The sequence below is a fragment of the Esox lucius genome, chromosome 16 (genome assembly GCF_011004845.1).
Source record: "Esox lucius isolate fEsoLuc1 chromosome 16, fEsoLuc1.pri, whole genome shotgun sequence".
NCBI classification, from domain to species: Eukaryota; Metazoa; Chordata; class Actinopteri; order Esociformes; family Esocidae; genus Esox; species Esox lucius.
This window is the reverse complement of record NC_047584.1, coordinates 24,528,980-24,555,954: the sequence shown is the minus strand read 5'-3', so window position 1 is coordinate 24,555,954 and position 26,975 is coordinate 24,528,980. Positions and strand designations below refer to the sequence as shown.

General features: G+C 38.7%; 1 protein-coding gene across 5 annotated transcripts; it reads right to left on the bottom strand.

Moving 5' to 3' along the window:
• Positions 1–299: 299 nt before the first annotated feature.
• On the bottom strand, positions 300–15,012 carry LOC105016395 (sodium/potassium-transporting ATPase subunit alpha-1). 5 transcript variants are annotated; one of them, XM_020055042.2, is made up of 26 exons: positions 14,889–15,012; positions 14,672–14,795; positions 12,909–14,139; positions 12,395–12,564; positions 9,779–9,870; positions 9,436–9,604; positions 9,088–9,213; positions 6,909–6,968; positions 6,318–6,521; positions 6,092–6,205; positions 5,875–6,009; positions 5,668–5,785; positions 5,322–5,590; positions 4,778–5,221; positions 3,968–4,160; positions 3,688–3,863; positions 3,184–3,320; positions 2,862–3,012; positions 2,606–2,774; positions 2,361–2,515; positions 2,069–2,192; positions 1,764–1,909; positions 1,367–1,500; positions 1,088–1,189; positions 678–769; positions 300–500 (listed from the first exon to the last, which is right to left on the bottom strand). In XM_020055042.2, the coding sequence occupies exons 6-26, from the start codon at positions 9,445–9,447 to the stop codon at positions 472–474; spliced, it is 3,090 nt and encodes a 1,029-aa protein (XP_019910601.1). In that variant the 5' UTR covers positions 9,448–9,604; positions 9,779–9,870; positions 12,395–12,564; positions 12,909–14,139; positions 14,672–14,795; positions 14,889–15,012; the 3' UTR covers positions 300–471. The 5 variants fall into 5 exon arrangements, with proteins under 5 accessions (XP_019910601.1, XP_019910602.1, XP_019910603.1 ...); XM_020055043.2 differs by having other exon boundaries at positions 12,909–13,068; XM_020055044.2 differs by having other exon boundaries at positions 12,909–12,989.
• Positions 15,013–26,975: the final 11,963 nt, after the last annotated feature.

Sequence of the window (26,975 nt, the reverse complement as noted above, 5' to 3'; positions counted from 1 at the left end):
GACAATAAAAAAAGTGTTGTTTTCCAATTTACATACTTTCAAATCTAGTTGATATATTTAAATGCTAATAAAATTATTGAAACATTGATGGCAAATAAATTAAATGAATTACTCAAATTTATGTATTGATAATTGTAAGTATATTTACTTAAATGTACTGTACTTACATTAAGGGTACATACATTAAGCTACTAGAATCAAATGTGGTTAATCAAATAAGATGGAACGCAATCTTGACACGAAGCCCAACACATATTCTAAAAATTCTGATAACACAAAATGAATACAGGTTTTAAGCATCAGTGTAAAGAGATGTTTATTTCAAATAACATGAATTAAGACCTCCTTAATTAAGCTAATTTCATTATTTGTATAACTGTAACGGAAATGAAATGGCATGTAATGTTTTTGGTTGACAATGGGATGTAGCAGCAGAGTAACATTGAGTGATCCTGGGTTAGCATCTTCCTGTCAGTAGTAAGTCTCCTGGTCCACCCAACCTTAAATGGGAAAAAATTCATGTATATCATTTTTCATATTTTCCCATGTTGCAAATCTCCACGGTTATATAATGTGTCTCTCCCAATGCTAAATTTAATTGTCATGTCATTACACAATAATGCACTTTGTCTGTGTTAGCTTAACCAGTTTTTTTCCCGGAGTCTCTAAGCACTTACCTCCTGGGTACTTTCGGAGGATGTATTTTCTAACCTCATCATAGACGAAAATAAGCAGAGAGTATGGTAAGGCACAGAGCCACCAACAAGGCCTGAGGATGAGCAAAGGGAAAAGAACAGGAGAGACAAGTGGAAACAGGAAGATGAAATTGATTAAGTTTAAAGTAAAACAGGGAGCTAATGCACCCACAGGGGGCCTAAATGTCATTTTACGTTTTCTCTCTTGGTTGGGCAGTAAACCTCATTACACTTTGGTTAGCTATTGAACCCCAACTGATCCCATGAGACCAAGGTACTCTGTGCCCTTTGTAATATCAATGTTTTTTACCACTCATCTTTGAAAACAGGGGTGACCTTTGTTCCAAACTGATGTACAGAGGAGCTTAGGAGAATCTGAACTGTCTACTCACTTGAGGGGGTACATTCTGAGGGCAATATCCATTCCAGGACAATAGGACAGGAAGGCAGCTAGGGCAGTTTCTGCAAACAGTCCGAAGACAAGGACCCGATTCCTTAGGTGGGGGGACAAACAAAATCATACCTATGAATTCAAAACCAATTTGGTGGGTAATGAATTTGCTGCATGATATAAAGTCAAAGCCACAGCAATGAAGATCATGTCTAGGAAATAAAAAAACCTCTGGACCTGAACATATACCTAGACAACAAAGACGGATACGTATACTTACGACATCATTCCCTGCTGGGCAAGGGAGTTTTTCCTGGTCTTACAAATGATCAGATCTGCCCATTGTACAATGACAATACTGACGAAGAATGCTGTGTGGCAAGTGTACTCAACAATCTTTCTGCGCTCGTATGTCTGAAGGAATAATGACCGGAGAAAGACAAAGAGTGTATGTAGAGAGACATTTGGATAAAAAAACTGAATGATTAATACAATGTTTGATTTCAATCATTCAGACCATTGATATTTCCTTCATTTGCTATCAACCTACATTGGAAAAAGCTAAACAAAAAAAAGAGAGATTAAAAAATCTCTTATGAAGCAGTTATCCAAACAGTGCCAAGTAAGACTAATATGGTATAGCAATAAAACAAGCACACCGACTTTCTTGTACTAACCCACTGTTGGCCATAGCTGTCCTCCATGTCATTCAGATACTTGTTTTCCCAGTACATCCGGATGCCTAGCAGATCCAAAGGATAGAACCCATTCTCAGCCATGATTACCAAGTATGTAAAGAAACCAGCTGTGGCCTGCATCATACCTGGGAAGAGAACACAGGGACAATGTGTTTTGTCAGTGGATAGACAGAATGTGATCAGATTTTTTTAACAAGAATTGAAAAAGACTGGTCGACATGAAACTGAAAAATATTGGCGCTAAATGCAGGAAGAAAACAAGCAGGGCCAAATAAACACCTTACCAATTTGACCATAGGCCATGCTAATGAGTCTCTCGTTCACCAGTTTGTCTGTTTTGGCGTTTCGGGGCTGTCTTTTCATGATGTCATTCTCAGCTTCTTCGTAGGCCAGGGAGATTGCAGGGATCTTGAAAGAAGTTATGTGAAGATCACGCAAGTTAGAAACATATTGTTGATAACGGATGTCATGACTCTCTAAACGACCTTTGAAATAATCAGTGAAAGGAATCATCATAATGCGACAGAACACAGCATCACTTTATTCACAAAGGAGAAGTATTCGCATCAGCCCCACCATGTCAGTTCCCAGGTCAATACAGAGGATCGTGACGGTTCCCAGGGCCAGTGGAATGTTGGCAAGGATTAGGAGAAGGAAGGGAGACATCTCTGGAATTTTACTGGTTAGGGTGTAAGCAATGGACTTCTTCAAATTGTCAAAGATCAGACGGCCTGCGGGGGAATAGAGAATTATAAGAAAGGGTGATAAGAAAAGAGGGGACAATCCAACAGAATCAAGGAAGTTGATTAAGCTTCTCTCACCCTCTTCAACACCAGTAACGATAGAGGCGAAGTTGTCATCCAGAAGAATCATGTCGGCAGCCTGCTTGGAGACATCAGATCCAGCGATGCCCATAGCAACCCCAATGTCAGCTTTCTTCAGGGCAGGAGAATCATTCACACCGTCACCGGTCACAGCCACAATAGCACCCTATGGAGAAAAGAGGTGTTTACAGATCTTAGCAACAAAACATACAGTCGTCCTGGCTGATTAATGCATGAATTCAATAAAAACTACCTGACGCTGGCAACCCTCCACAATGATCAGCTTCTGCTGAGGGGACGTCCTGGCAAACACAATCTCAGTGTGATACTTCAGGATGTCATCCAACTGTTCAGCGGTCATGTCCTTAAGCAGCCCCCCATGGACAACACAAGCTTTGGCCTCTCTACAGTGAACGAAGACAAAACATACATTTATGAGCTGGTTATAACTGGCTTATCAGTCTGTTTTAATAATTCCACCCCCCCAAAAAACATAACAATTGGTTTCGGGCAGTCAGCTTTTATATTAAACAGTATGATAACACAGAAATGATCCTAAACAAGCTGCTACATACCTTGGGTTGACCTCAGAAACAGGGATTTTCAGACGAGATGCAATGTCCTCAACAGTCTCGTTACCCTCAGAGATGATACCCACACCCTTGGCAATGGCCTTTGCTGTGATTGGATGATCACCAGTCACCATAATAACCTAAGACAAGGAAGAGAGTTGTCTGATAACGGTAGTTGCCATGTGAAAAGTTATCTGTTGGCCTAGGGTTAGGCTAAATAAATAGTGTTCCTGACTCTGTTGCAGATTACAGAAATGTCCTACTGTATCTATCTACCCTTGAAAATTTGTTGGAAAAGAACCAGTTATCAAACACAGTCACAAGGCTGGCTGGTACTGGAGACACCATAGGTATATTCTAACTTGGGCAAAACTTGCATTTGAATATTATGCTCTACACACATGGAATGGAATTCAGAATTATCTTAATCAAGGCACTTAGCTCTAATAGAAATGTCTGTAAGTTGGTCTGGACAAGCATCTTGGGGTAAATAACATATTGCCGTACCTTGATACCAGCACACCTGCACTTGTTCACAGCATCTGGTACAGCAGCGCGGGGAGGGTCAATCAGGGATATCAGACCAACGAAGCAAAGACCTTCAGTAGGAAAGTTCACCTCTTCACAGTCAAACTCAAACCCTTCAGGAAAATGGTCATCTGGCAGCTGGAAATGGCAGAAACCTGCAAAGGACAGAGTCAGAGAAACACTGGAACGGATCTTAGAAATTCAAGACTGCACATTTGGACAAAAATCTGTTTCCTCATATTGGTGTGTTCTCTCTTACCCAGCACTCTCTCTCCAAGCCCCCCCAGTTCTTCGTAAGCATTCTGGAATGATTCCATCATCACTTCATCGAGAGGGTGTTCTTTTCCCTGGATCAGGATGGTGGAGCAGCGGTCCAGAATCCTCTCTGGGGCTCCTTTCATCACTAGCAAGTGCCTTGACTCTCCGGGCATGTTGTTTTTATGAATTGAGAGCTAGGGGGCGTGATTGATGGATTTTCAATATATAACGCCAGGAGCATTTCAACCATAGAAATGTTAGACGGTCAACATAATCATTAAAACATACAATCCATGTGATACCTGAGACAAGACCCTCAGCAGACCCCAGTATGTCCAGAACTCTGCTGCCAGGGTTCTAACCCACACAAAGCCCTGGCAGCATATTACTCCAATTTTCAAACAGCTCCTCTGGCTGCCAGTCAAGTCTTGCATCACCTATAAGATCCTCCTGCTCACCTAAAAATCTCTCCATGGACTCTCACCAAAATACCTTACAGAACTACTCCACCCCTACACACAGTCACGCTCCTTGCGGTCCTCTGACAAAGACCTACTGGACACCCCCCGTACCAGGTTGCGAACTTTTGGAGACAGGGCTTCCTCTGCCAATGCTCCAAAACTGTGGAACAGTCTACCACTCCACATCCACTCTGCCCCATCCTTGCCCATTTTCAAAAGCACCTTAAAACCTTTCTTTTTAATAAGTATTTTGATCCCTAACCCCCAAGTCCCCCCCCCCCCCTCATTTGTTAAGTGACCTTGGGTATTATGAAAGGTGCTATATAAGTATAAGTTATTATTATTATTACCTGGTATTTGTTGGTGGAGTTGAAGGGGATCTCAGCGATATTACTGTATTTTTCTCTCATGTCTTTGACAGAACCACAGCACAGCTCAATACACTTCAACAGGGCAGACTCAGAGGCATCCCCAGCAACAACTCTCTTGAGGATTGGTATGTTGTTCTGTTCCGCCAGGAAAACGGCTCTGTTGCACAGGCCAGCAATTTTAGCCAGGGCAGCCCAGGTTGCGGAGCTTTTATCGAAGGAAGTACCAGTCTGGTTCTCTGTGGTATCAGCATCATGGATATGGTTGTCAAACCACATGTGAGACACGGTCATTCTGTTTTGAGTCAAGGTTCCAGTCTTGTCAGAGCATATGGTAGATGTGGAGCCAAGGGTCTCTACAGCTTCAAGGTTTTTCACCAGACAGTTCTTTTTGGCCATTCTCTTGGCAGTCAGAGTCAGACACACCTAATTTGGAAAACCACAGAAGATGATGTCAAAAGCATGTTGTTGATTTTGTTAAAACTGCTAATGTTTTCATAAACTGTTACTTTTCATCAGCGCTCACAGTCACAGTAGCCAGGAGACCCTCGGGCACGTTAGCGACAATGATTCCAATGAGGAAGATGACGGATTCCAGCCAACCATATCCAAGAATGACAGAGAGGATCAGGAAAGTCACGCCCAGGAAGATGGCCACACCGGTAATGATGTGGATGAAGTGCTCGATTTCAATGGCAATAGGTGTCTTCCCGCCCTCCAGACTCATGGCCAGCGTAGCGATACGACCCATGATAGTGCGATCACCAGTGTTGATGACCACACCTCTGGCAGTACCTAAAAGGACCATGGTGAATTTGTTACAAAACAACTACGTCATACATTTCAATTTATTCGGACCATTTTGTATTTACCTTCAACACAGTTGGTAGAGAAGAAGGCAATATTCCTGGTTTCTAGGGGGTTCTCATGGGTGAAATCTGGACTGCGATGTTGGGGCTCAGATTCACCAGTGAGGGAGGAGTTGTCCACCTGAACAGGAAAAGAAGATTGCCTTAACACAACAATGAATTACATGTACTTGTGCCACGCCTGACGTAATGTATTCTTTCAATACCCACCTTGCAGTGGTTGGCGGAGATGATACGCAGATCCGCTGGGACCCTGTCTCCTCCTTTCACCTCCACTAGATCTCCAACCACCACGTCTTCAGTGTTGATGTTCATTTTCTCACCGTCACGGATAACCAGGGCTTGCTACAAGGCAAATGGCACGATTGTAATCTCTACACATACCAAAAGAATCAAGTTCTTCTCAGAGGTATTTGAGAAGTCTAACCTGTGGGACCAGGTTCTTGAACGAGTCCATGATATTGGAGGCTTTGGCTTCTTGGTAGTAGGAGAAAACACCAGTGATGATGACGACAACCGCAAGCACAATGCCCAGCCACAACTGACAAAAAGAAAATACAGAAAAAAACATATTAAGTAAGAAAAGTGCACTTTAGAGAGGCTTTATAGGTTTTCTTAAGTCTAAAATTGTCTCTGAATTCTATGACTCTCACATTATCACCCGCTGGCTCCTGCTCGGAGGAGACCTGGATTATGTAGGCAATGAAGCAGAGGAACGCTCCAATCCACAGCAGCATGCAGAACCCACCAAAGAGCTGCCTGCAGAACTTCACCCACTCAGGGGTAGTGGGGGGAGGGGTCAGGGCGTTGGGGCCATCACGAAGACGGATCTCCCTGGCCCGAGTCGAAGACAGACCCTGTATGATGGAGGCATAAGAGAGGGAGAGATAGAAAATGTTGAGTGAAGGCAGAAGGAGGAGGAAGGGATGGAAAGAGGAAAGAGGAAGAGGAAGTACTTTTGACCAATCCCAAGTTCATATGGTTCTCCATCTATCACACAGGCAGAACAATAAAGCACTCAGGTAAGGTTAATGGAATTCCATTTTGCAGGACTACTTTGACCAGGCATTCTGGATTTTTTTTTTGAGAGGCCTCCAGGGAGAACATCAATGACTTCACAGAATCTGTATTGAAGATGTTGCACACATTCTCGCACACAAACACACAGGTGCACACACACACACACAGACACAAACAGGTGGACACATAGGCAAATACACAAACACATACATTTATCCACTCACCCTCGTTAACTCTGTGCCATATTTCCTGTGAATTTCTTCCATGGTCAACTTATGGTCATCCTAAATCCAAGAGAGAGAGGTAGAGAGAAATGTATTGAAAAATAGAACAATTCTAGAACTTGTGAGTTCTTGGGTTTTTCCAAAAGCATATTTATACTCAGCAATCATGAAATACAGTCCTCAATAATTTGAAATAATTCTAGGCATCATAAGATCATGCTGCATAGATGTGATAGTGAATCATAATTATATGACGATGCATGATGTACTTAAGGAATCTGTTTCATGAGGTTCCTGACTGATTCACGGCTGACTTACTGAATGTCTACCCCCTTCCCTGGAAAACAGGGCACACATCTATTTTTATTCTGCTATGACAAAAAAGCAATTTCCAACCATCTCCGACGTTCAAGTTTAAGCTATTCTGCTGTTTGTTTTGTACGCTGCCCCCAAGACTCAGCACAGTAATGGCAAGTAAATTAAAATGCAAATGGATTCCCAAAGCGAATCTAGGAACAAAAGAGCTTGATTCACGCTGAATGTTGGGTGCTGCACGTTCTCTGGTCCACAGTGTATGTATTGTGAAGGGTTGGCCACGCATTTGTAAGTAACTTAAAAGCAGGAGGTACTGTATTTCTTATTGCAGTGTGGTTAAACATACCAATCACAGATGCACATACTGTATGATTAAATGATTTTCAGAATATCTCTGCATTTGTACCTGGATTGTATGTCAATTGTCATTAACAAACACAAAACACAAAATGTTTCATTGGCAAATCAATGAGATTCTTTCATTGGAAGGGAAGGCTCACGTGTGGTCACAGTTTCAATGATCAGTAAATACTGCTGCAAAAAAATTTAAACAACATCAGTGGTAACATCAGTAGTCAGGGACAATATAATGAAAATATAATGTGTTTTTATGCAACAGTCTGCAAATAAGAACGTTTGTTTGCTTTGCTTTTACAGTAATGTAACTTTGGGTTACTCCTGAGTCATCATCTATTGTTTTGTAACCTTCCATTACTGAGCTTTGCTTTGGTATAAGTTGAGGCCTATACATTCATATCAGTTGAGCTTCTCCACTGTTTTTAACGTATTTCTATTGCAGATGATGTACTTTCTTGCCAATGGATAGTCTACAGCCCTATGAGCTTGACGAGACTTTGTGTTAAATTTGGGAAAATGGACTGTGATGACGAAAATGAATACATTCTTTTTTTCTATTTGTTTTGTTGTGTATGAAATCATTAGGTGAAATATGCATACACAATTCAGCACCTTTTGATAGTAAGTAAAATTTGTATCATCATAACATACTGGCAGCAAATAAAATGACTGACAAACTTTTAAGACAGACTCACTTTCTTTTATCTGTTTAGACCCAAGAGATATGTGTGTTTGTGTTACTGTATCCGCATACAGTGGTGTTTATTTGATTCATGAGTCTGATGGTATAATATTGTTATGATGATTTATGTTTATGAAGACAATTTTGAAATGCATGTCATTGTTAGCATTCTGTGATTTAATGCAACATTTACATTAGAACATCAATGTTTTAAGAAATGTTTGTACGTTCCTGAGAAAAACTGTATTTCATAACAATTATTAGCAGAAACTCTGATGAAATACAATAGAATTGTATAGAATTAACTTGTGAAATAATGTAAATGCAGCTGTATCAAATACCGAACAAATACTGTCAAATACAATTTGGTCGAGTTATTGTTTTGTTTTTACAGATAACAATTTAAACAATCAAATAAAAAACATTTTTTTGGGCTGTGCATTTTAAATGTCTCAAATAATAATAACAAATTATAAAATAAGTTCAATAACAGATATCAATATATGTTTATATATAAGACAGTTTGAATATATATAATAGATGATGATATACATACATATATATATATATATATATATATATATATATATATATATCATCATGTAAATTACACTTTTCTTTTAAAGTGCACTGCACCTCTTTTCTTTTTTTTATCTAAGAACCTAGACAAGATTCAAACTGTCATTGAACGTCCCTAAATAATCTGTGGGACTAAGGAAGACAATTATCATCACAACAAGCTCCAATGTTTTGCATATCGATTACTATGCATTGTTCATGTGAACCAAATTAGACGACTATTCTAAATAAATATGTTTTCCTCACCAGCTCAACTTCTTTTTTCAGTTGCTCCAAATCCATCTTATCCTTGGCTTTCTTTGCCTGCTTTTTGCTTTTCTTCTTTCCATTGTCATCTGAGGTAGCTGCCAGCTTATAATCTTCTTTTCCTTTCTGTGCATCAAAAAGTATGTTAATGATCAGAAAGTATCCCCTTTGAGTTGGATTTTTAAGAAGTTCAATATAGAACACTCAAAAAATCCCTTTAAGAAACTCTAAAAGAAAACATTATTTCTTTACAACTATGAACTGCGAAACACATAATTGTTTTTAAACTGAAAGAACACAACATAGGTTAAACTAATCTTGATAATCAAAAGAGCAGTCTAGGCTTACCCCAAACCCCATCCTTGCACAACTGTCTCAGTCCAAGATAATATATTTCCTCCTTATCCTAAGATTCTCCACCTATTAGACGCCTACACCTGCCTCTATCCACGATTCCAGGCAGCTCAGAGCTCCCTGAATGGCTAATTCTGGTCCTAATATTTATATGGTTGACCTGCTGAAGGGGAGGTACACAGTAAGGATGAGGGAGGCAGGTGAGTCATTTGGTCAGGTCATTTTGATGACAAACCCCCATAAAGAAAGATTTCTTAACGGAAGTTTACAGTAATAACAGCGTGAAGTGATATGGAGAAGGACGAGGACAATAAACACACAACTGAAATAAACTTACCTATAGAATATTAGTAAATGAAGATATCTTGGTTGCATGTCTTCAAAGCCCAGAAAAACATTTGGTGAATGGACTGTTAGCAGACATTACAGCTGTGAAGAGTCCACCAAAACAAAGTAAAACTTCTTTAGGCAGGGCAACGTATCTATTGTTTCTGTCCAAATTTGTTTGGAAATGATTGATGTATCAGAATATTAAAATACAATTTCTGATTTTCAAGCTGATTTACATCAGAACTGTGACTCCCAAACACCTCTTGAAAAGTCTTTGACATGCATCATGTATACCCATACTGGGATTCTTGTTCCAGAATACACCACCAGGGGTTCACGCTTGGATGTTCTTTATGTAGGCCAAAAAATTATTGCTGTGTCTTTGCCATGTTCTTGCCATATTACTCACTAAGCATTTGCTGCTTGCAACCTCCCCACACACACACACACACACACACACCCCAGTCCCTTGACACTATCCTCTAACATTACAGAGAGTTGTTTTCAAATCATTTCTTTTTTTCCTGCTCCAGTGCATATGTAGATGTGCCAGATTAAAAGTTGTGAAATAATTTTAGCAATCAATGTTTGTTTTTTTTTATTCTGAAAATATTCCTTCCACTTTCTAAAATCACAGTAGATTGTGTAGATCAGTGTCAACATTTTTTATTTTGTTTTGCAAAGATGCAACATTTTCTTTGTCTTTGTAATACCTTATATAGTATATAGAGGTCAATATAGAGTGACATCATTAAAAGATTTTATGTTGGAAATGTGCAGTCCAACAAATTAATGACATGTACACATTTACTGTTGAAGTAGATACCCTTGAGACACGGCAAGAGAGGCTGTCCTTTGAAAGGTGGGGCCCTGTGGGAGTCTGTTTAGTAAACGTCTTGGCTGTTTGTCGTTGTCTATGTTCCCTCTGCCCTATGTTCCCTCAGCCCTAGGTTCCCTCAGCCCTAGGTTCCCTCAGCCCTAGGTTCCCTCAACCCTTCCACCCTATGTTACCTCAACACTATGCTTCATCTTTTAATCTTTTAAAAAGTTTTCAAGCAAAACGAGAGAAAGAAACATTTTTTAAAAAGGGGGTGTAGAAAAAGAATCAGTGAAAGGATGGATGGACTTAAAGGTTCAGATAATTTGTGAGTGGATGTATTGGTGTTATGTGACCTTTTCGTGTTTAGAGAAAACATGACCCGTGTATCGTACTCAAAGGAGATGATTCCCTGTATGTTGTATGATGAAGAAAATTGGACAAACATGGTCATTCACTGGCGTTACCTGTATGTCAGGGTCACTCCACTAGTGTTGGGGCTTTAGCTATTAGATTGATTGATTTCTCCATGGGATCCACATTAAATGGCGTTTGTTTTTACATCGAAAGGCTAAGTGAGTAATATAGACTGAAATTTTCTTTTGATTTGAAAGGATCTTCGACATGTTTAGTCATGCCTCCCTCCATCCTCGACTTTTCATAAATAAATCAATTTAACACAGATATTTTTTGAAATTTGATTTGAAATACCTACTTTTTACATTTTAAAGCTCTTAAAGCTCTGAAAAGTGTAATTTTTAAATCCCCTCTCCAAGAATGATCACTGTTTCACTGAAGAAACAGTTGCCTACAGTAATATCAAGTAATAAAAAATACTATTTAAAATATAAACTATATGTTTTTTTGTTTGTTTTTTGATACCCAAGACCTTCAAACAGATTATTTTTCCAGTTGCATATTTTTTAATACATTTATTTTAGGTTTGAAATTCTTAGTCAAATGTAGTCCTAATTGGCAGGAATGGGGGTCTATGAAAGCCTGAACCAAAAGGAATAAATGTCCAAGAACAACACTTGACATGCTTGAATCCAATTCATTATTTTCCCTTGTTGCTACTGTCAGCAAAAATAATTTTGAATGTCACGGAAGATACCTGATCTTCCAGAATAAAATCATACAAAACTGCCAGATCCTGTTTTGCTTTCTCCAGAAAGATTTAACAGTTTACAGGCGACCTGCAAACGATATTACAGCCTAAAGTTGGACTTCAAACACTTTGTGAGACTTGATAAAATCTTGTTTCTTTACACTGTCCCTTAACACAGAGGGCCCACATGGATTTCTGCTCAGTTCTCTCCAGTATTCCCAGTTCACCTAAAACTGTGTGGCAACACGTAACTTAAAGACCTTCATGAAGTTTGCTAATGACACCACAGTGTCACCACAGCCCTGATTACAGACAACGATTTGACTGCCGACGGGGAGGTCAGCAACCTGGCAGTGTGGTTGAAGGACAACAACTTCTTCATCAATGTCAAGAAGACAAAGCAGAGGTGAGGATGCCCCCATCCACATCGACAAGGCTTAAGTGGAGAGGATTGAAGAACAGCTAGTTCCTCGGCAGCTGTCCAAACAAGGAATTTACATGGTACACATGCACCCCCTCAATTGTGAAGAAGTCATTCGTTTTAATGTTTTATTGCACAGCATATGACTAGATATTGCAATTGCTCTTATTGCACTTGCTGGTTTTGATATGTTTGTAAAAGCATAGAAAAAAATACACATAATTGCTGAGAATATGAGCTAATACTTCATGTACTAATATTGCAGTTTTTTGCTTACATTGGGCTCCTTACAACCAGTCATGTGGGAGTGGGAGATGTATCCTTTTGTATTTTGTCAAGTGATGTTGTGCATGTTTCAGCCAGCAGAGGGAGCCACTAAATGTAGTGTTTGCTTCACGCGCTCCTCTCTATAGCAGCTATCAGCTGAGAGAGCCAACCAGGTAAATACTGAAAAAAAGCACATGATAAAATCTTGAAGGTGAGTAAGTTATGCAACATTGAATATAAAACAACTTCTGATGTATAAATATTTGTAGTTTACATTAAGAAATGTTTTAGCAATTTAATTTTGGGTTACATATAGAAAATCTTTAAAATTACTGTGAAATTAGACATTCCTGCTATTGTGCACAAAACCAAATTGTAAAAACTTTACATAATATGGCTAAAATATTTTTTTGCAGTGCATATTTTGTATCTATAACATACAGCATAACAAGACCAGACAAATCAATATTAAAACACTATGAATCATTGGGCTTTCATTTTTATAACAAGGGAACTTAGCTTACCTTTTAGTGAAGCTTATGTGTCTTAAAACACGTACTGAGTCCAAAGAAGGTATTCATGAGTGTCCCTCCAACTGTTAGAACCTAGAGTTCGATATCGTTTAAAGACATCTTCAGAAAACAGCAATCCGGTCATTCTGAATGAAGGCGTATGTAGCTCCGGCTGTAAAAGTCAGCATGTTCTCCTCTTTAACTTATTCGTTTGTAGCTGAAGCGGCAGGGGGACTTCAAACAAAATCATGACTTGTCTATCCTGAACTGTTTTTAATCTTGCACAACACAGCAAACACTACAATACCTGCAATGCAATACATTCTGTAAATGCATTAAATGTACTTAAGGGTAGAGTCAAACAGACACAGACAAAACTTTATACCAATTGGATGAAGTCATGCCGGGTCAACTTCAGAGAGTTGAAAAGGAATGTAAATATTCTATTTGCTGATGACAATTTAGTAATTTAAAAAATGTGCTGAAAAAAATTCAAGAAGCTAACATCCGTTATCTCCAATCAAGCTAGCCTCTTCTATTCAGGGCCACAGAGGACTTCAACAATTGTTCACAAAGTTTAAAGGGAACATTTACCCAATGTTTAAAGGGAAAATTGTAACATGTCGTAACTTGTCATTAGTGATACAAAATGATTAAGATAGGATTACTATCTTATGATTAAGATAGATTAATAGCTACTTACCTTCAAGTTTTTGTATGTTGGCAATATATAATCGTTTAAGAGTAGCTTTGGTCCATGCATATGAAAATTGTATGCAAGATATACAAAAAACATGTACCTTAACTTAAAACTCAGACTTCATTCTTCTCACCATACCCAATTCACATAGAACATTTTAGAATTAAGGTGAGGGTTCGGGAAATATTTAATGTCAAGGATGTGGTTTAAGGTTAGGGTTAAATAGTTAATTGAATTGCTACTGACTGTCTGTATGTTAAGCATCTACAGATTGACTAACCAAGTATTACCCAGCCTTGCGTGCACATTTTTAATTTTGAGTGTATGATATTATTTGATTGATTTACTGTGAAAAGGTCAACTCTACAGTAGCTGATGAGACTTGGTTAGCTAATGCTGCATTGTTTAGGATGACTTCTCGAGGTTGCCGCAAGGCTAGCAAACCTGCACTTCACAGGGCCTGGCCACAAGGGTGAGATTCATTTCGCCAGTCACACGGGAGCAGCAGACATGGAGATCGACAGCATCCCGCCATCTCAATCTCTGAGGCCGAGCATTCAAAAAAGCAAAGGTGATGGTTCTGGCCTTTTCAACTGTGGCTTTTTGCACATGTGACTTTTTTTTTGCAAGCGAACCTCTGCCAAAATTTGAATGGAGTGACCAAGTGCCTCATGTTGACAGGTACAGAAAGAAGGATCTGTATGATGGGAAGCGATTCCCCACAGACAGCTCCACTAAATCCACCTACACTTCCAGCTACGTAAGGCTAAGAGGTCCTGGAATAATCCTCTTACAACCAAGGTGCTTGCAAGTGGCTCCCAGACCTTTGATATGCATAACATGGATTTTCTTTAAGGCAGAACCAACTTGAGAACTCATTGCCCTTATCCCTTGCACTGTGTAGGGACCTTAAATGACTCCTCTCTATCAGACAAAATGAACACATTTACAAAAAAAATTCAGTCAGTGCGGTTTCTCGATGTGATCCCTCTGTTGATAGCTTATCTGGCTGAGCTGCAGGGATTCAGATACCCTGAACCTAGAGGACCAGGAAAACATCTACAACATTACACACCTGTCTCTTCATGCCTCCCACACTGCTGTCCAGAGCTGTGGTCGAGGGCCCTTTGGTTGGGCCTGTTCAACCTGAGAGACAAGGTGCACCTCTTGCACTCCCCTGTGACGTCCGAGAAGCCTGTCTGTGTACAAAAGAAACGTCGGTTGATGCAGATTTTAATAAGTTAAACGATAACATGATTTAATCAGAATCCCGATAACAAGAACAAACGTACTCCAAGTCCCATCCTTGCACCGCCCTTCTACATCCCAGGGGTTCATAAAGAGGACAGATTTCCTCCTCATCCTGATGAATCCCTGTCCCACATCCACACCGGTCTCTGTCCACATTTCAAGGCAGCCCAGACCTCCCTGGATTCCTGACTAAGGAGCTAATATTTATAAGGTTTACCTGCCCACGAGGGCGGAGCACTGTCAGGATGCCACAGGTGAGTCATTTAGTCATTTTGACAACAAGCAAAAATACCCGAAAAGATAGAATCCCTGCCTGAGGTTGACAGTAATAACAGTGTGAAATGAATTGGAAAAGGACAAGGACAATGAGATCCTTTTTAGCACAAACTAACAGATTATTTTAAAGAATATAAAAAATGTTTGAAGTAATAACTGCTGAAACACCGTTAGCAACAATAACAACTGTGAATACTTTTCAATAAGATTCATTCATCGTGAACAATGTCTAGAGCAACATATAGCCATTATTCTTCTAAAAAATTAACAAACTCAATCTCTTTGGTCGAAAATTACTGATGAAGAATAAGATGTTTAATATTGTATCTGATTTTCAAGCAAATTTAAATATGGAATGAAACTAGACCAGTTAGAAACAATTAACATCTCTAAAGCTGTTCTGAAATCAGTAATTTATGTAATTTCTTCCACTACATCACTGAAGTCCTTAACCAGACCCTGAATTCAGGCTAACATATTTATACTTATTATGTATATATATATTAGGCTATTAGGTGATTAGTAATATTAGGTGATTAGTGATTATTTTGATGGTCTACTGTAGATCTGGACAGCCAAATCTCATTCCTGGAGTGCCCTAACACTTCTAGTTTTCAACCTCTCCTTTTAATCTAGGGCTAATGCAGAGCTGGGAAACCAAGTGATTGCCATTCACTACCAGGTAAAAAACAAAAAACTGAATAATTTCAGCCCTCAGGAAATGAGATTGGGCTTCCCTGGTCTAGGTCTTTAGAGTTGGAAAATGTGGGACATTAGTGCCGTGTAGCTCTTTCTTTAATCCCACCATCCCATACATTTCCCCATAGGGATGTTTCCCTATTTCTAATATTGTCCAGATACAATAATACTGTAAGTTATCATTTATACCATTTATTAACATGCCATTAGAAGGCTTAGATTATGCTAATATCAGAATTTTCAGGTAAACATAACTTTGAGTTTATCGGAATTATCTGTATGTATAGATTTTAAAAGGAAACCCTAATACAGCTACAATTATTGTTAAAAAATTGTCTACATGTATATTTATTTAAAGATTAAGCCATAAAATTCCATGTTTTGGGTTCACAATGTGTTTATAGTGAGATTTGTCGAACAAATGATTTTGATGTTAAGAGATACTACTGTACATGCTCATAACATGTACCCATAGATTCTTGAAGTGGATACCTTTAAAAAAATGTCCAGGAGAGGTTGTCCTTTAGGAGGCAGGCAGCAAGGCCCTGGGTGTCTGTTTAGTAAACGTCTGGCTGTTTGTGGTTGTGGAACCACGTCTGTGTTACCTTGGCCTTGTGGTACCCTCTGACCAGGGCTTAAAGGCAGGTTAAAATGGCACTTTAGATTGGTTACATTGGTTGTGGTCAGATGAAAGGGAAGGAGTCCTGGGACCACACAAACCAGGTTTTAGTTTAGAAAGAAGGATGCCCGGGTGAGAAAAAAAAAAGATTGACAGTGAAATGCGGTGGTGAATCTTTCATTTCGTGGGACTGCTGTGTTTCCATAAGTCTTGGGGTTCTTGTTAAGGTCAACAGCATAGTGAACTCTACCAATACCAAGTCTTGTAGGCCAGTATGGTTGCCTGTGTGTGTAGGCTGAAATTGTTCACAATAACATCTTTACTGAACACAATGAACCCAAGCACACATTAAAATACACAAAGAAATGGTTATTAACCAAATAAACAGCATTTGTCAATGGATATTTTCGTCTCTTATACAACTAAATTGAATGGACAGATTCTGTATTGAGGAATGGTCTACAATTCCTCCCAAAGTGTTGTCATAAAACATTGATAGAAAAAGATTCAGTACCATTATACTTGAAAGCACAGGGTGCACAAAGTGCTGAAGCAAATCATTTTGTCACTCAATGCTTTTGGAATTACATGTATAATTTTATGAAAATGTTCCGAAATTACAATAGCTTCTAGGTTTAATTCTCTCCTGTGGGACCCCTGATTCACTAATCAGTCTTGATGATTAGCTGACAAGTCTAATCAGGTGTACTCTGGGATAGATCACATACATTAAATGACTGGGCATCCATGAGGATAGAGCTGAATACTTATGCAACATATCATTACTGTGTGTGTTTAAATTGCTTTAATCAAGGGTTACAGTGCTTTTGACAGAGACAGTATTCATTATTATCAATATTAAAAATATCAAAGCAGCAACCCCTTTGTGCGCCATGCTCTGACTGGACTAACAGCCATCTAACAGCCAGCCCCACCCTCCCCCCAGATAATCAACAGTAGTTAAGGAACTTCCGTACACGCTTTCCACGGTATTCCAAAGATTCCAAACCAGTTATATGTTGCAGATGGATATCTTTCCCTCGAGGAAGCATAATGTGATCACTATCAGCCTGCTGAAGTCATGTGATTCTACCAGGTTCTTTGCTGGACTGAGCTTGACGTATAAACGGCCGCTTTGATCAGTCACATGGAAAGAACACTGCATAGAGTGAATGTAAACACATAACTATTTTTTCTATTCACAATCACCAAAGGCTTATGCATATTTATATATACAGTATATACACGTGTTACTGTAGGTATACACATATATATACAGTGGATATAAAAAGTCTACACACCCCTGTTAAAATGCCAGGTTCTTGTGATGTAAAAGAATAAGACTAAGATAAATCATGTCAGAATGTTTTCCACCTTTCTCTAATAAAACATATAAACTAAAATATAATTTCTACTAAGGTTGTCTGACGTGTTCCACATGTGAAATATAGGGACAGGACCGAATAGAGAAGAATGTGACCAGCTTGTATAGAGAATTAGTGTCTAATCAGCCTGTATAGAGAAATATAGAACCAATCAATTGTGAATTGTGTAGCAAGGGAAGGAATAAACTCCATAATAAAACGTTAATATAAACAAATATCTTAACTGCACTGCAAAAAAAAATGCCAATGGATTCTTTTTGAGGAGATAATCTGCCAATGGAACAAGACAATTGATACGATATTCAAGGCATATTTTCTAAAAACAAGCGGTATATGTACCTTATTTTAAGGATGATTAGATTTTCTAACCTGAAAAATAGTTAAATATATTTGACAGATATTTTTTTGCAGTGTGTCTTCTATATAAGGAATTAATGTGCATTCTAGAAAGCAGTTTAAGCCAATCAGTGACAAGTATTGCAAAAGTTCTAGGTCACTCCACATGCTAACTTTATGTTTTAGAATATGCAATGAATAACATTGCATTAAACACAAAGACACATTAGTACAATAAAAACTACAAGAAATCTGCATTTTTGTGGCCTCAATTAGAATGCACAACTGAATAAGCAATTTGCTTTTCTAGATTGTTGTATAAGGTTTTCAAGTTTTCCTTCAGTAAATTTTTCTTGCAGGATTTACCATAACTCTTCTTTTGGCTTTCACCATATTTCTGTCTTCAACTTTCTGCCCAGTGTTCTCAAATTTCTTCAAACCATCTCATAAGACATTATTGTACATTTTAATTATGCATTTTTATGTTTATTCATTTTGTATTTATTCTAATGTTATATACTGTTTTTGCAAGCAAATAAACACCTAATGCCCAAGTATCTTTACACATATTCCTCAGGTGGGTTAAGACTTTTGCACAGCACTGTACTGAATACTACAAATGGACCAAAGACAAGGTCAAAGAGGACTACAAGACAGATGTTTTAGTCCTTTAAGCTTAACATGTCTATATAATAGAGGTCTTGCGGCTATGTCATAACAGATATTGTAAGATTTACCTTTTTTCAGGCCCGGCGCCGCGAGGGGGCAAGCGGGGGCTTTGCCTCCTCAGTTGAATTTCCTGCCCCCCCCAGTTTAAGTTTTAAATACTCAAGCTAAAAAAAAGGATTCACCGCCTGCCATTATTTTCACCCCTCAGTCACTTGGTCCTGGCACCAGGCCTGTCCTTTTGTAACATAACAGGGATTTGCTCTAATTTACCCACTGTGCTCAGTTATGTGTATACAGTACTGTGCATGGAAGTGCACAATATTCACAAAATCCTCAGTTTTGTGTACACAATATACCGTGCATTGAGATGCTTCTACAAATGTTCTTGGTGCTGGCAATAAGTTGGCAGATGTTTAAGAGATAGGAAACCAGTGAAAGCTACAGTACATTGTGTTTCCATGGTCAGTGCCAAGGGCGATGAAATATAAAAAAGCATTTGGTCTTGTCAACAACAATGCAACAAACAAATGTTTGTACTGGACTACCGCAACATCCGAAGGATGCCACAGCCTTCATCGTATGCAGTAGGCCTTGATGCTGTGATTTCAGTGATACCTCTTAACATTATAATATATGCTATGGTCATTAAATGTTTATATTTAAGTAACTTAGCAGGCAATCTTATCAAGAACAACTAACAATTGGTGCATTCATTTCAATATAGCTAGCTGTGACAACTACACAACAAAGTAGTAGAAAGTACACCTTATTTAGAGAAGTAGCTCTGAGAAGAGTTCCTGCAAGAAGTAAGAGAGAGAGATAATAATGAAAGAAATTGTAAACATTAGTTCAAGAAAACCACAAACGGGGGAGACGTATTTATCTCATTTCAACTTTCTGGTCAGTGTCTTTGGCCTTTATTACAGTATTTCCCTGTTGTAGGCAATACTGTCAAAGTCCTTGTGTGGCCTTCAGGGCAGGTCTCTAACAGCCTGTCACTTTAAAAGAAACATTTCTGCCTGTATCCTCGTTGGAGTTGTCAGTGGACCCAGTCCAGAAATGGACACGATTTGGTCAATTTCCCTTCGGAAGCCAGGAGACTGGCCACTTCAGTATGTCAGGATCTCTTTATGCCCCAAAAAGTTAAGAGTAAGGAAATTGTCTAGGCAATACATGAAATAACTGTCATGTTAATATGATGTATAAGTTCCTATTTTTTGTATTGAATATTGTGAATTATCAGATGAATTAAAAAAGAGTTCATTAATAATTATCTTTAACACGCGAAACACGCATGTGTACATTTTAACTAGATTATCAAAATAAATCCAACATCAAAGGGCATCATACAATCTCTTCTTAACATTGTTGTTTAGTGTTGAACAGCTGAATGTGTGTCTTGGAAACTGTCCAATTCATCACTAACCTCAAAGCCTGCCCCGTAAACATTTGCAACATGATTCAAAATGCTGTCCTTCTGCGGTATCAGGGAATGGAAAAGCTGCCAGCCAGACAATTGTATGTAGGTAGCTTCATGTTTATGTTCCCCATTTCACATGTACCATATCACTGTAAGCTGTAGTACAATGACCAACCAACTAACAGTCTTCCTTCAAGAAATTAAGCTTCCTTCCTCCAATACTCATCGATCAACAGGCCATCTTACTGTAGCAGAGATTGTTACAGGAGGAGAAGGGATAACTGAGCCAATTGGGAGCTAGGAAAGAATAGATGGCCATGATGATGAGAGTGCCAGAAGAGAGATTTAGCCAGGATACTGGGGTTAACACCTCTAGTCTTACGATAAATGCTAAGGGATTTTAGGGAGGAAAAATACATTCCATCCAATAGAAAACACTCGAATACTCAGGGCATTGTCCCATTCATTGCCCAGTAGTGTTGGGATTTTATCCTTAGATCGCTTCTTTTCCTGTACTATATTAGTATCACGCTTTACTTATTCAGGTCACCTTCAATACTCATAACAGGCTTTGTTTTAAGTGTAGTTTGACTAATTTAGCAGGGGCCCAGGGCATGTTCTGTAAAAAAAAAAAAAGGCTGTTGATGGCAGTGAAAAATATTAGACGGGATTATAATGATCTGCACAGAACATTCAGACCTTTACAATTTACAACAACTTTACAAACTTTACAGTACCTCTGGAAGTTAGCAATTTAGAGGACAATGGCAGGGATCAATCCATTGATCAATTAGATTCTTTGTGATCCTTGAGAACATAAAGAATACAAAGAATAACTCATTGATTAAAATACACACCCAATTGCCCAAAAAAACACTGACATTACATGAACAGTGTATTGAATATTTTATTTGTTCATATTTTTTATATTTTAACTTATAGGTGATGCTCTTCCCGATTGACTTACATTTATTGACTTACATTTTTTCACCTCTCTCCCAATAACATTTGATATAGGTCTCACACTTGAAATTACTAACATATCTTTCGCTATCACACGTTGGCTAGTACTCACATTTCATTAATCTAATCACAAAAAAACATATTCAAGTTACTATTTGTTACATGACTCACAACACCAAAATGTCATTAATATCATTTTTCAGTGTGTAATCCCATGCAACATGGTGTTTGTCTTTAAATAATGTGGGTTGAGCTATATAATACAGTTAACAGCATTAGAAAGCAAAAAAATAAAATAAAGTTGACACATAATCCATTTACATTATCAAAACAACATTTTGGTTGCCTTTCCAGTCTGATCCTGTTTAGGTTCAGAGGGGATTGTAAACCATTTTAAATGGTAAAATATTCATTTAGCAGTTTGCAATACAGGCAAAAACTGACATTTATTCTTCAATAAAAGCAGCTCATGGGTGGAACACATAATTCCCATCTTAATCAAGCAGTCCACTTTGAATTTGTGATAAAGCTGTCATGATTTGACAAATAATGTAACTTGTCTAAAGTTTTGATTATATTTTCCATCAGCTGTGTTCTGTATTTTATCAGCAGTCGTTTTTCATGCCAATTAATGAGCTCAGGTGCAGCACGTCCTTAGGTGAGAACCGTGAGCTACAGTGACCATTGGCACGGATTTTTACCCGGCAATACTCACATTATGAGTTACCAAGATATTCAATTGTTTCCTAGCAAAAGCTTTGTTATACAGCAGTTCATCTTTTTTCCCTATCAGCTGGGGTACACCAAAGTCACCTGGGGTACACCAAAGTCAGCTGGGGTACACCAAAGTCAGCTGTACTGTCCAATTAGGGTTTCAGCAGCCCACACCTCAAGACTACCAGGCCAGATAACTCCTAGCTGTCTCTATCCAAAGTCCTCCTGGTTGTGTTGCAGATGTAGTGGCTGCCTGAGGATTACTGCGGTCACTGCTCATTGCCCTGGTTTTCCCTGTTCATGTCCGTCTTGTTGTTCAGCTGATCCGGATTCTGCCTAAAGACTCTGGACACCTGCATTTATTCACCTGTTGGTCATCAGAACATGTGAACACTTTGATGAACAATTGATGTACTCTGATAATCTTCATATGGCACTGCCAGGTGGTCAACTCCTGTCTAGGTCTCTTTCTCGCATCCAACCCTATTAGGGATTTGTTGTTGTTGTTGCATTCTCTTTAAGACTTTAGGCAGGGTATCTGTATGATCACTTCATGACAACTGCTGATCGAAAAAGTGTTTTTTAACATCCAGGCATTTAATCACAAAACTACATGACTATATGTACAGGCTGAAAATACATTATATCCACATAACACATTAGAAAAAATAAATGGACAGACAGATGCTACAATACAAACCCATAACAATATAAACACATATAGATTAAGACAACTTGCTACTTTTAAGGCTGTTTGGAATTATTACAACACATAAACAGAACAAGTGTTGTCAAAAGAAAAGAGTAACGGTCATATGGGCTCGGAGACGTTAAGTAGAAGTTACTGGTCGGGCCAGCACGGGGGGAAACATCAACATGTCAAGTGATAACAAGGTGACGAGATGAAGACGTTGATGAAATCAGGCACCTGATCTGGCAAAATGCCTTCTATCCTTTTTATGTCATATCAAAAACAACGAACCCTCTTCTTGGAAAACTCTTGATTGTAATTTTTTTATATATATTTTTGTAGACAAAGACCACGCTGATTTATGGGGGCTTTATCTATGTTTTGTCTGCCGTACGTTTCCTCTGCTCTCGGTTCCCTCTGGCCTGTTTAGAATCAGACCTTCCCAGCCCCTAGGTTCTCTGCCATATGCTTCCTGTTCCCAAACAGGAACATAAATATATATTCTATCTTAGAAAACATACTACATTTGGGAAATATAATCGATTGTGACTCATGATATATACTCTTCAAGTGTTCAGTATGAATTAATTTTACCTTTTCATTCTGAGAGATCTGCCAAGCAACATGACTTACATTACATCAGGAAGCCTGCTTATCAAATCCCACTTGTGTCCAACAACACATAATGATTTCAGATATGAAAGTCTAATCACAAGCCTAGCATAGTATTTTAAAAGAAGTACCTCTGCTTACAAAAACTGTTGTAGCTTACTTACAGTAAGAGGTATTTCTATTCTGATCCTTGATTTTCAAACTTAACAGAATAAGAAACCACCAATATTCTAAAATTCTTTCTCTGTTATTTATAGAATGTTTTGTAAAAAGCAGTTATCTGGGGAGGTAGACTTTTTTATAACAAACATATTTTTACAAATGCTTGTGATTTACGTTGAGATAAAGTGTACATCATATCAAGGATAGGGCCGATTTACAAGTATTTATGCTGTTTTTCATAAATGTTTAGAGGGTCCACTGTAACTTGCTCTGTAAGAGCATGTTGTATGTAATTTTAGGGCTGCACTTCTTCTCCCACCAGCGGCCTGTATTGAGATGCATTCACTCACTAATGTAAATCCCTCTGGATACGATTGCTAAAGGACTTAAATGTAAATGTGTTGGCCAGTAATGCAGGAAAAAATTATGCTACTATTTGCACAGTTCATGGATTTAACAAAGTGGGTATTTGTCAAATCCATCATGATTTATTTATTATAACAGGCCCACAATATCGTTACTTAAAGCTGAAGTACTTCACTTTCAAGAAGAGGAAGTATTTCCACATCATTTTGGAAAGAATTTCCGCATCATTTGGAAAAAAATTCCCACAACCAGCTAATACCATACTGTAAGACAACCGACCCACAGACGTTTTGTAAGTGCGCAACACATTGACTTAAGTCAGACATGGATGCACACATACTATTGTGAAAGAAAGACAGGCCATCCCATCTGCGCCTATTTAATATAGCCTACATTTAACCAATTACAAAAAGCTTTTTTTAAGCTGGCAGTCTATGAGAACCCCTGTGTCCTGACACGAATCGTATCCAACGTCTCTGAACAGAAAGCGATACATAAAGCTTGCTCCTTATACATAATAAAAGTACTCAGGTAAGATATTCTATATTGTTGCTGAAATAAACACTAATTGGTAAATGTGGCACAACCCACCCAAAGGTCAATGCTTGTTGGCATGTATTAGCTCTACAATTGCCGCCATTAACCAAGTAACAATGGGGCGATCAAAGGAACCATAACTGATTTAATGAGCCATTCGCAGTTTCACTGTACCGGCGGTGTCTACTTACACTTGTATGGCTTAATCACTGTAACAAGCATATGCTGCTGGCAGGATCAACCAAGCACTGGGTCCTTGATGCAACCACTACATATACTTGTGTCAAATAGGAAGTGTTGCAAGTCTTAGTACACAAACACCATGTGAATGTGCCACAAAATGGTTCTCTTCCCTTTGTAACTGTCAACTACTAACAATTAGTTTCGTATTAATCCTTCTGGGCTGGTATTCAAACACTTGAAGCATGTATAGTTCTCAATAGTTCCGCACTGTTGGAACAACAAAGTAATGTCCTAGGCTTTTTAACAATAACCCTCAAAGTGGCTTCTTGTCCGCCATTATGCTGGGGTTTACTTGAATGAGGAGATTAACTTTATGCATGCAATTTTGCTTATAGACTGACAGTGTTGCAATTTCTAGAGAACATATTTGGGTGTTTTTGGAGCCATTGTTTATGTTTTTCTGTGTTCGCCATAATGTAGAATAAGCAATGGGGAAGTCTGAAAACTTTTAAAAAATTATAATAAAAGTGTCTGAAATTTTTCAAGTGTCAAAATAAAATATTATAATCCAAATATGACCTGTCATTGCCAAATGTTCAAGTAAACTAAAACAAATATTACATCCTCATGGCACAATCAACAAATAATCAACTTAATATCATAACGCCTCCAGATCGCCAGCACCAGGAACAGGTTTGAGTGGAAAGTACAGGTTCACATTTAGAAAAATCTTAAAAAGTTTTTACAATTCGTGATTGCTATAGCTAGTGCTATCAGGAATCAATATTGACCGCTGCATGACAACAGCTGCTGAATAATGAGCCACACTTTGTTTCTGTACCAGTAATGTCTTCAGTCCTGCATCAGTGCCACCCCCTCCTGGTGAGATTTTGTTCCTGTCGGTGAGGTCAGACAGTTTTTCTGAGATCTCCTCTTGTGGGGAAGGGTCCTCAGAGTGCCCTGGGAATTTGACGGGGGGGGGGGGGGGGGGGTGAAATCAGCCAAGAGCTAAAACGTATGACATGCATACTTGGTCCCAGGTCTGGTTTAACCTTTCAGTTCTGAGCTCCTCCACAGGGGAAACGGCAGCCTCTGCAATCACAGGCACAGTGACATGTTGGGTTGTGAGGGCCTGTGTAGGATTAGACAAAAGCCACGCAGCTGTGACTTGTGTGCCACTTTGTTTTATGACCAGCTAAGAGACTCGTTCTAGAACTGGTCCCGGAGTCTTCGTTAAGTTCAGTGGCGTCATTTCGTTCACCCAATACCACTATCACATTATCTGATTGGCCGGGAGTGGATCGTCCAGAAGACAGTCACCCCAAGCACATATGAATATCCTCAAAGATGGTTAAGCGATCCTGTCTTGTTAGGGCCATCTCAGTCTCTGCTCTGTGGTTTTAATTGAAGAGGACAGTCTACAAGTGTGACCGAGGATTCCAAGGATCTAAAAATATTCTATACATATCCCTCCTAATTTGATCTCCAATCTAATCAATCATTATAGAAAAATTATAGGAAATAGCTCCGTACCTTGAAAGGAGCTTATTGAAAACAGTCGTGCCAATCATTTTGAAAATCTTTTTTTTGCTATTCTTTCTTAATTGAAAACTTCTATCCTCTTTCACTCTGCCCTTGTGTGTCTTTGATGCAGAAATCTCAGTAAAGATGATGTCTTCGTTTCCTCACCACTGAGGATTTTTGCTGACAAATGCACCTCTAATATTTAATTTCAGGGGCTTTATGGGTCTCTTTCACAAGGTTGTAGATTGCTTTCTCTAACAACTTTAACCTATCATGTAATTTTCTGAAATAGTTTGTAGTGCAGTATAAGTGTTTAACTCCTGTGACCCGAATAAGACTATGCAAATGTATTAACAAAATCTGTCAGTACAGTGTCTAACTCCATGATTTAAAAGGAAGACAGGAACGGTAAAAGCACGTAAAATGAATCACTGAGCGACGGCGATAATGCAACTGAGAATGTATTCAGAGGCATTCATTTTAAATAATACAAGGCATACTGCTTATATTGTAAGATATTACTGACATCATTAGTCTAGGAAGAACAGAGACAGAAAGAGAGGTAGAGGTCATGGCCAACAGGCCACACTATAGACCTTCAGACCAGAGAGGACCTTCAGACCAGAGAGGACTGAAAAATCAAGACTGAAAGAAACGTTGTATACAGTACCTGGTAGTTCACCATGAACAGATGCAAATTAGCATGGAGAATGTACATTCATTTAAATGTACAGTCAGAGAGCAAGTTTCGGACAGAGACCCAACATCGGTATGATTTTGTTTCCTAACACTGTTCAATAGTCTTCTAGGTTGTGCAAGGGAATGAGACTGTCCGAAACAGCCGAGGCCTGAAAGGCCCTTGTCTTTTTCCATCTGCTACTTGGGAAGTAAAGGTAACTGAGAGCACACAAGTTGGAGCAAGGCCTACAAGTTTGAGAAAGGTAGTATAAGTAGAACTGCAATGATATAGAG

What these genes read in the sequence shown, in the direction of transcription:
- LOC105016395 (XM_020055041.2), bottom strand. An exon ending in TCAAGAACCTGGTCCCACAG is followed by an intron (nt 6,010 to 6,091) that starts GTTAGACTTCTC and finishes TTTGCCTTGTAG; the next exon opens with CAAGCCCTGGTTATCCGTGA. An exon ending in CTCAGAATGTACCCCCTCAA is followed by an intron (nt 770 to 1,087) that starts GTGAGTAGACAG and finishes GCTCATCCTCAG; the next exon opens with GCCTTGTTGGTGGCTCTGTG.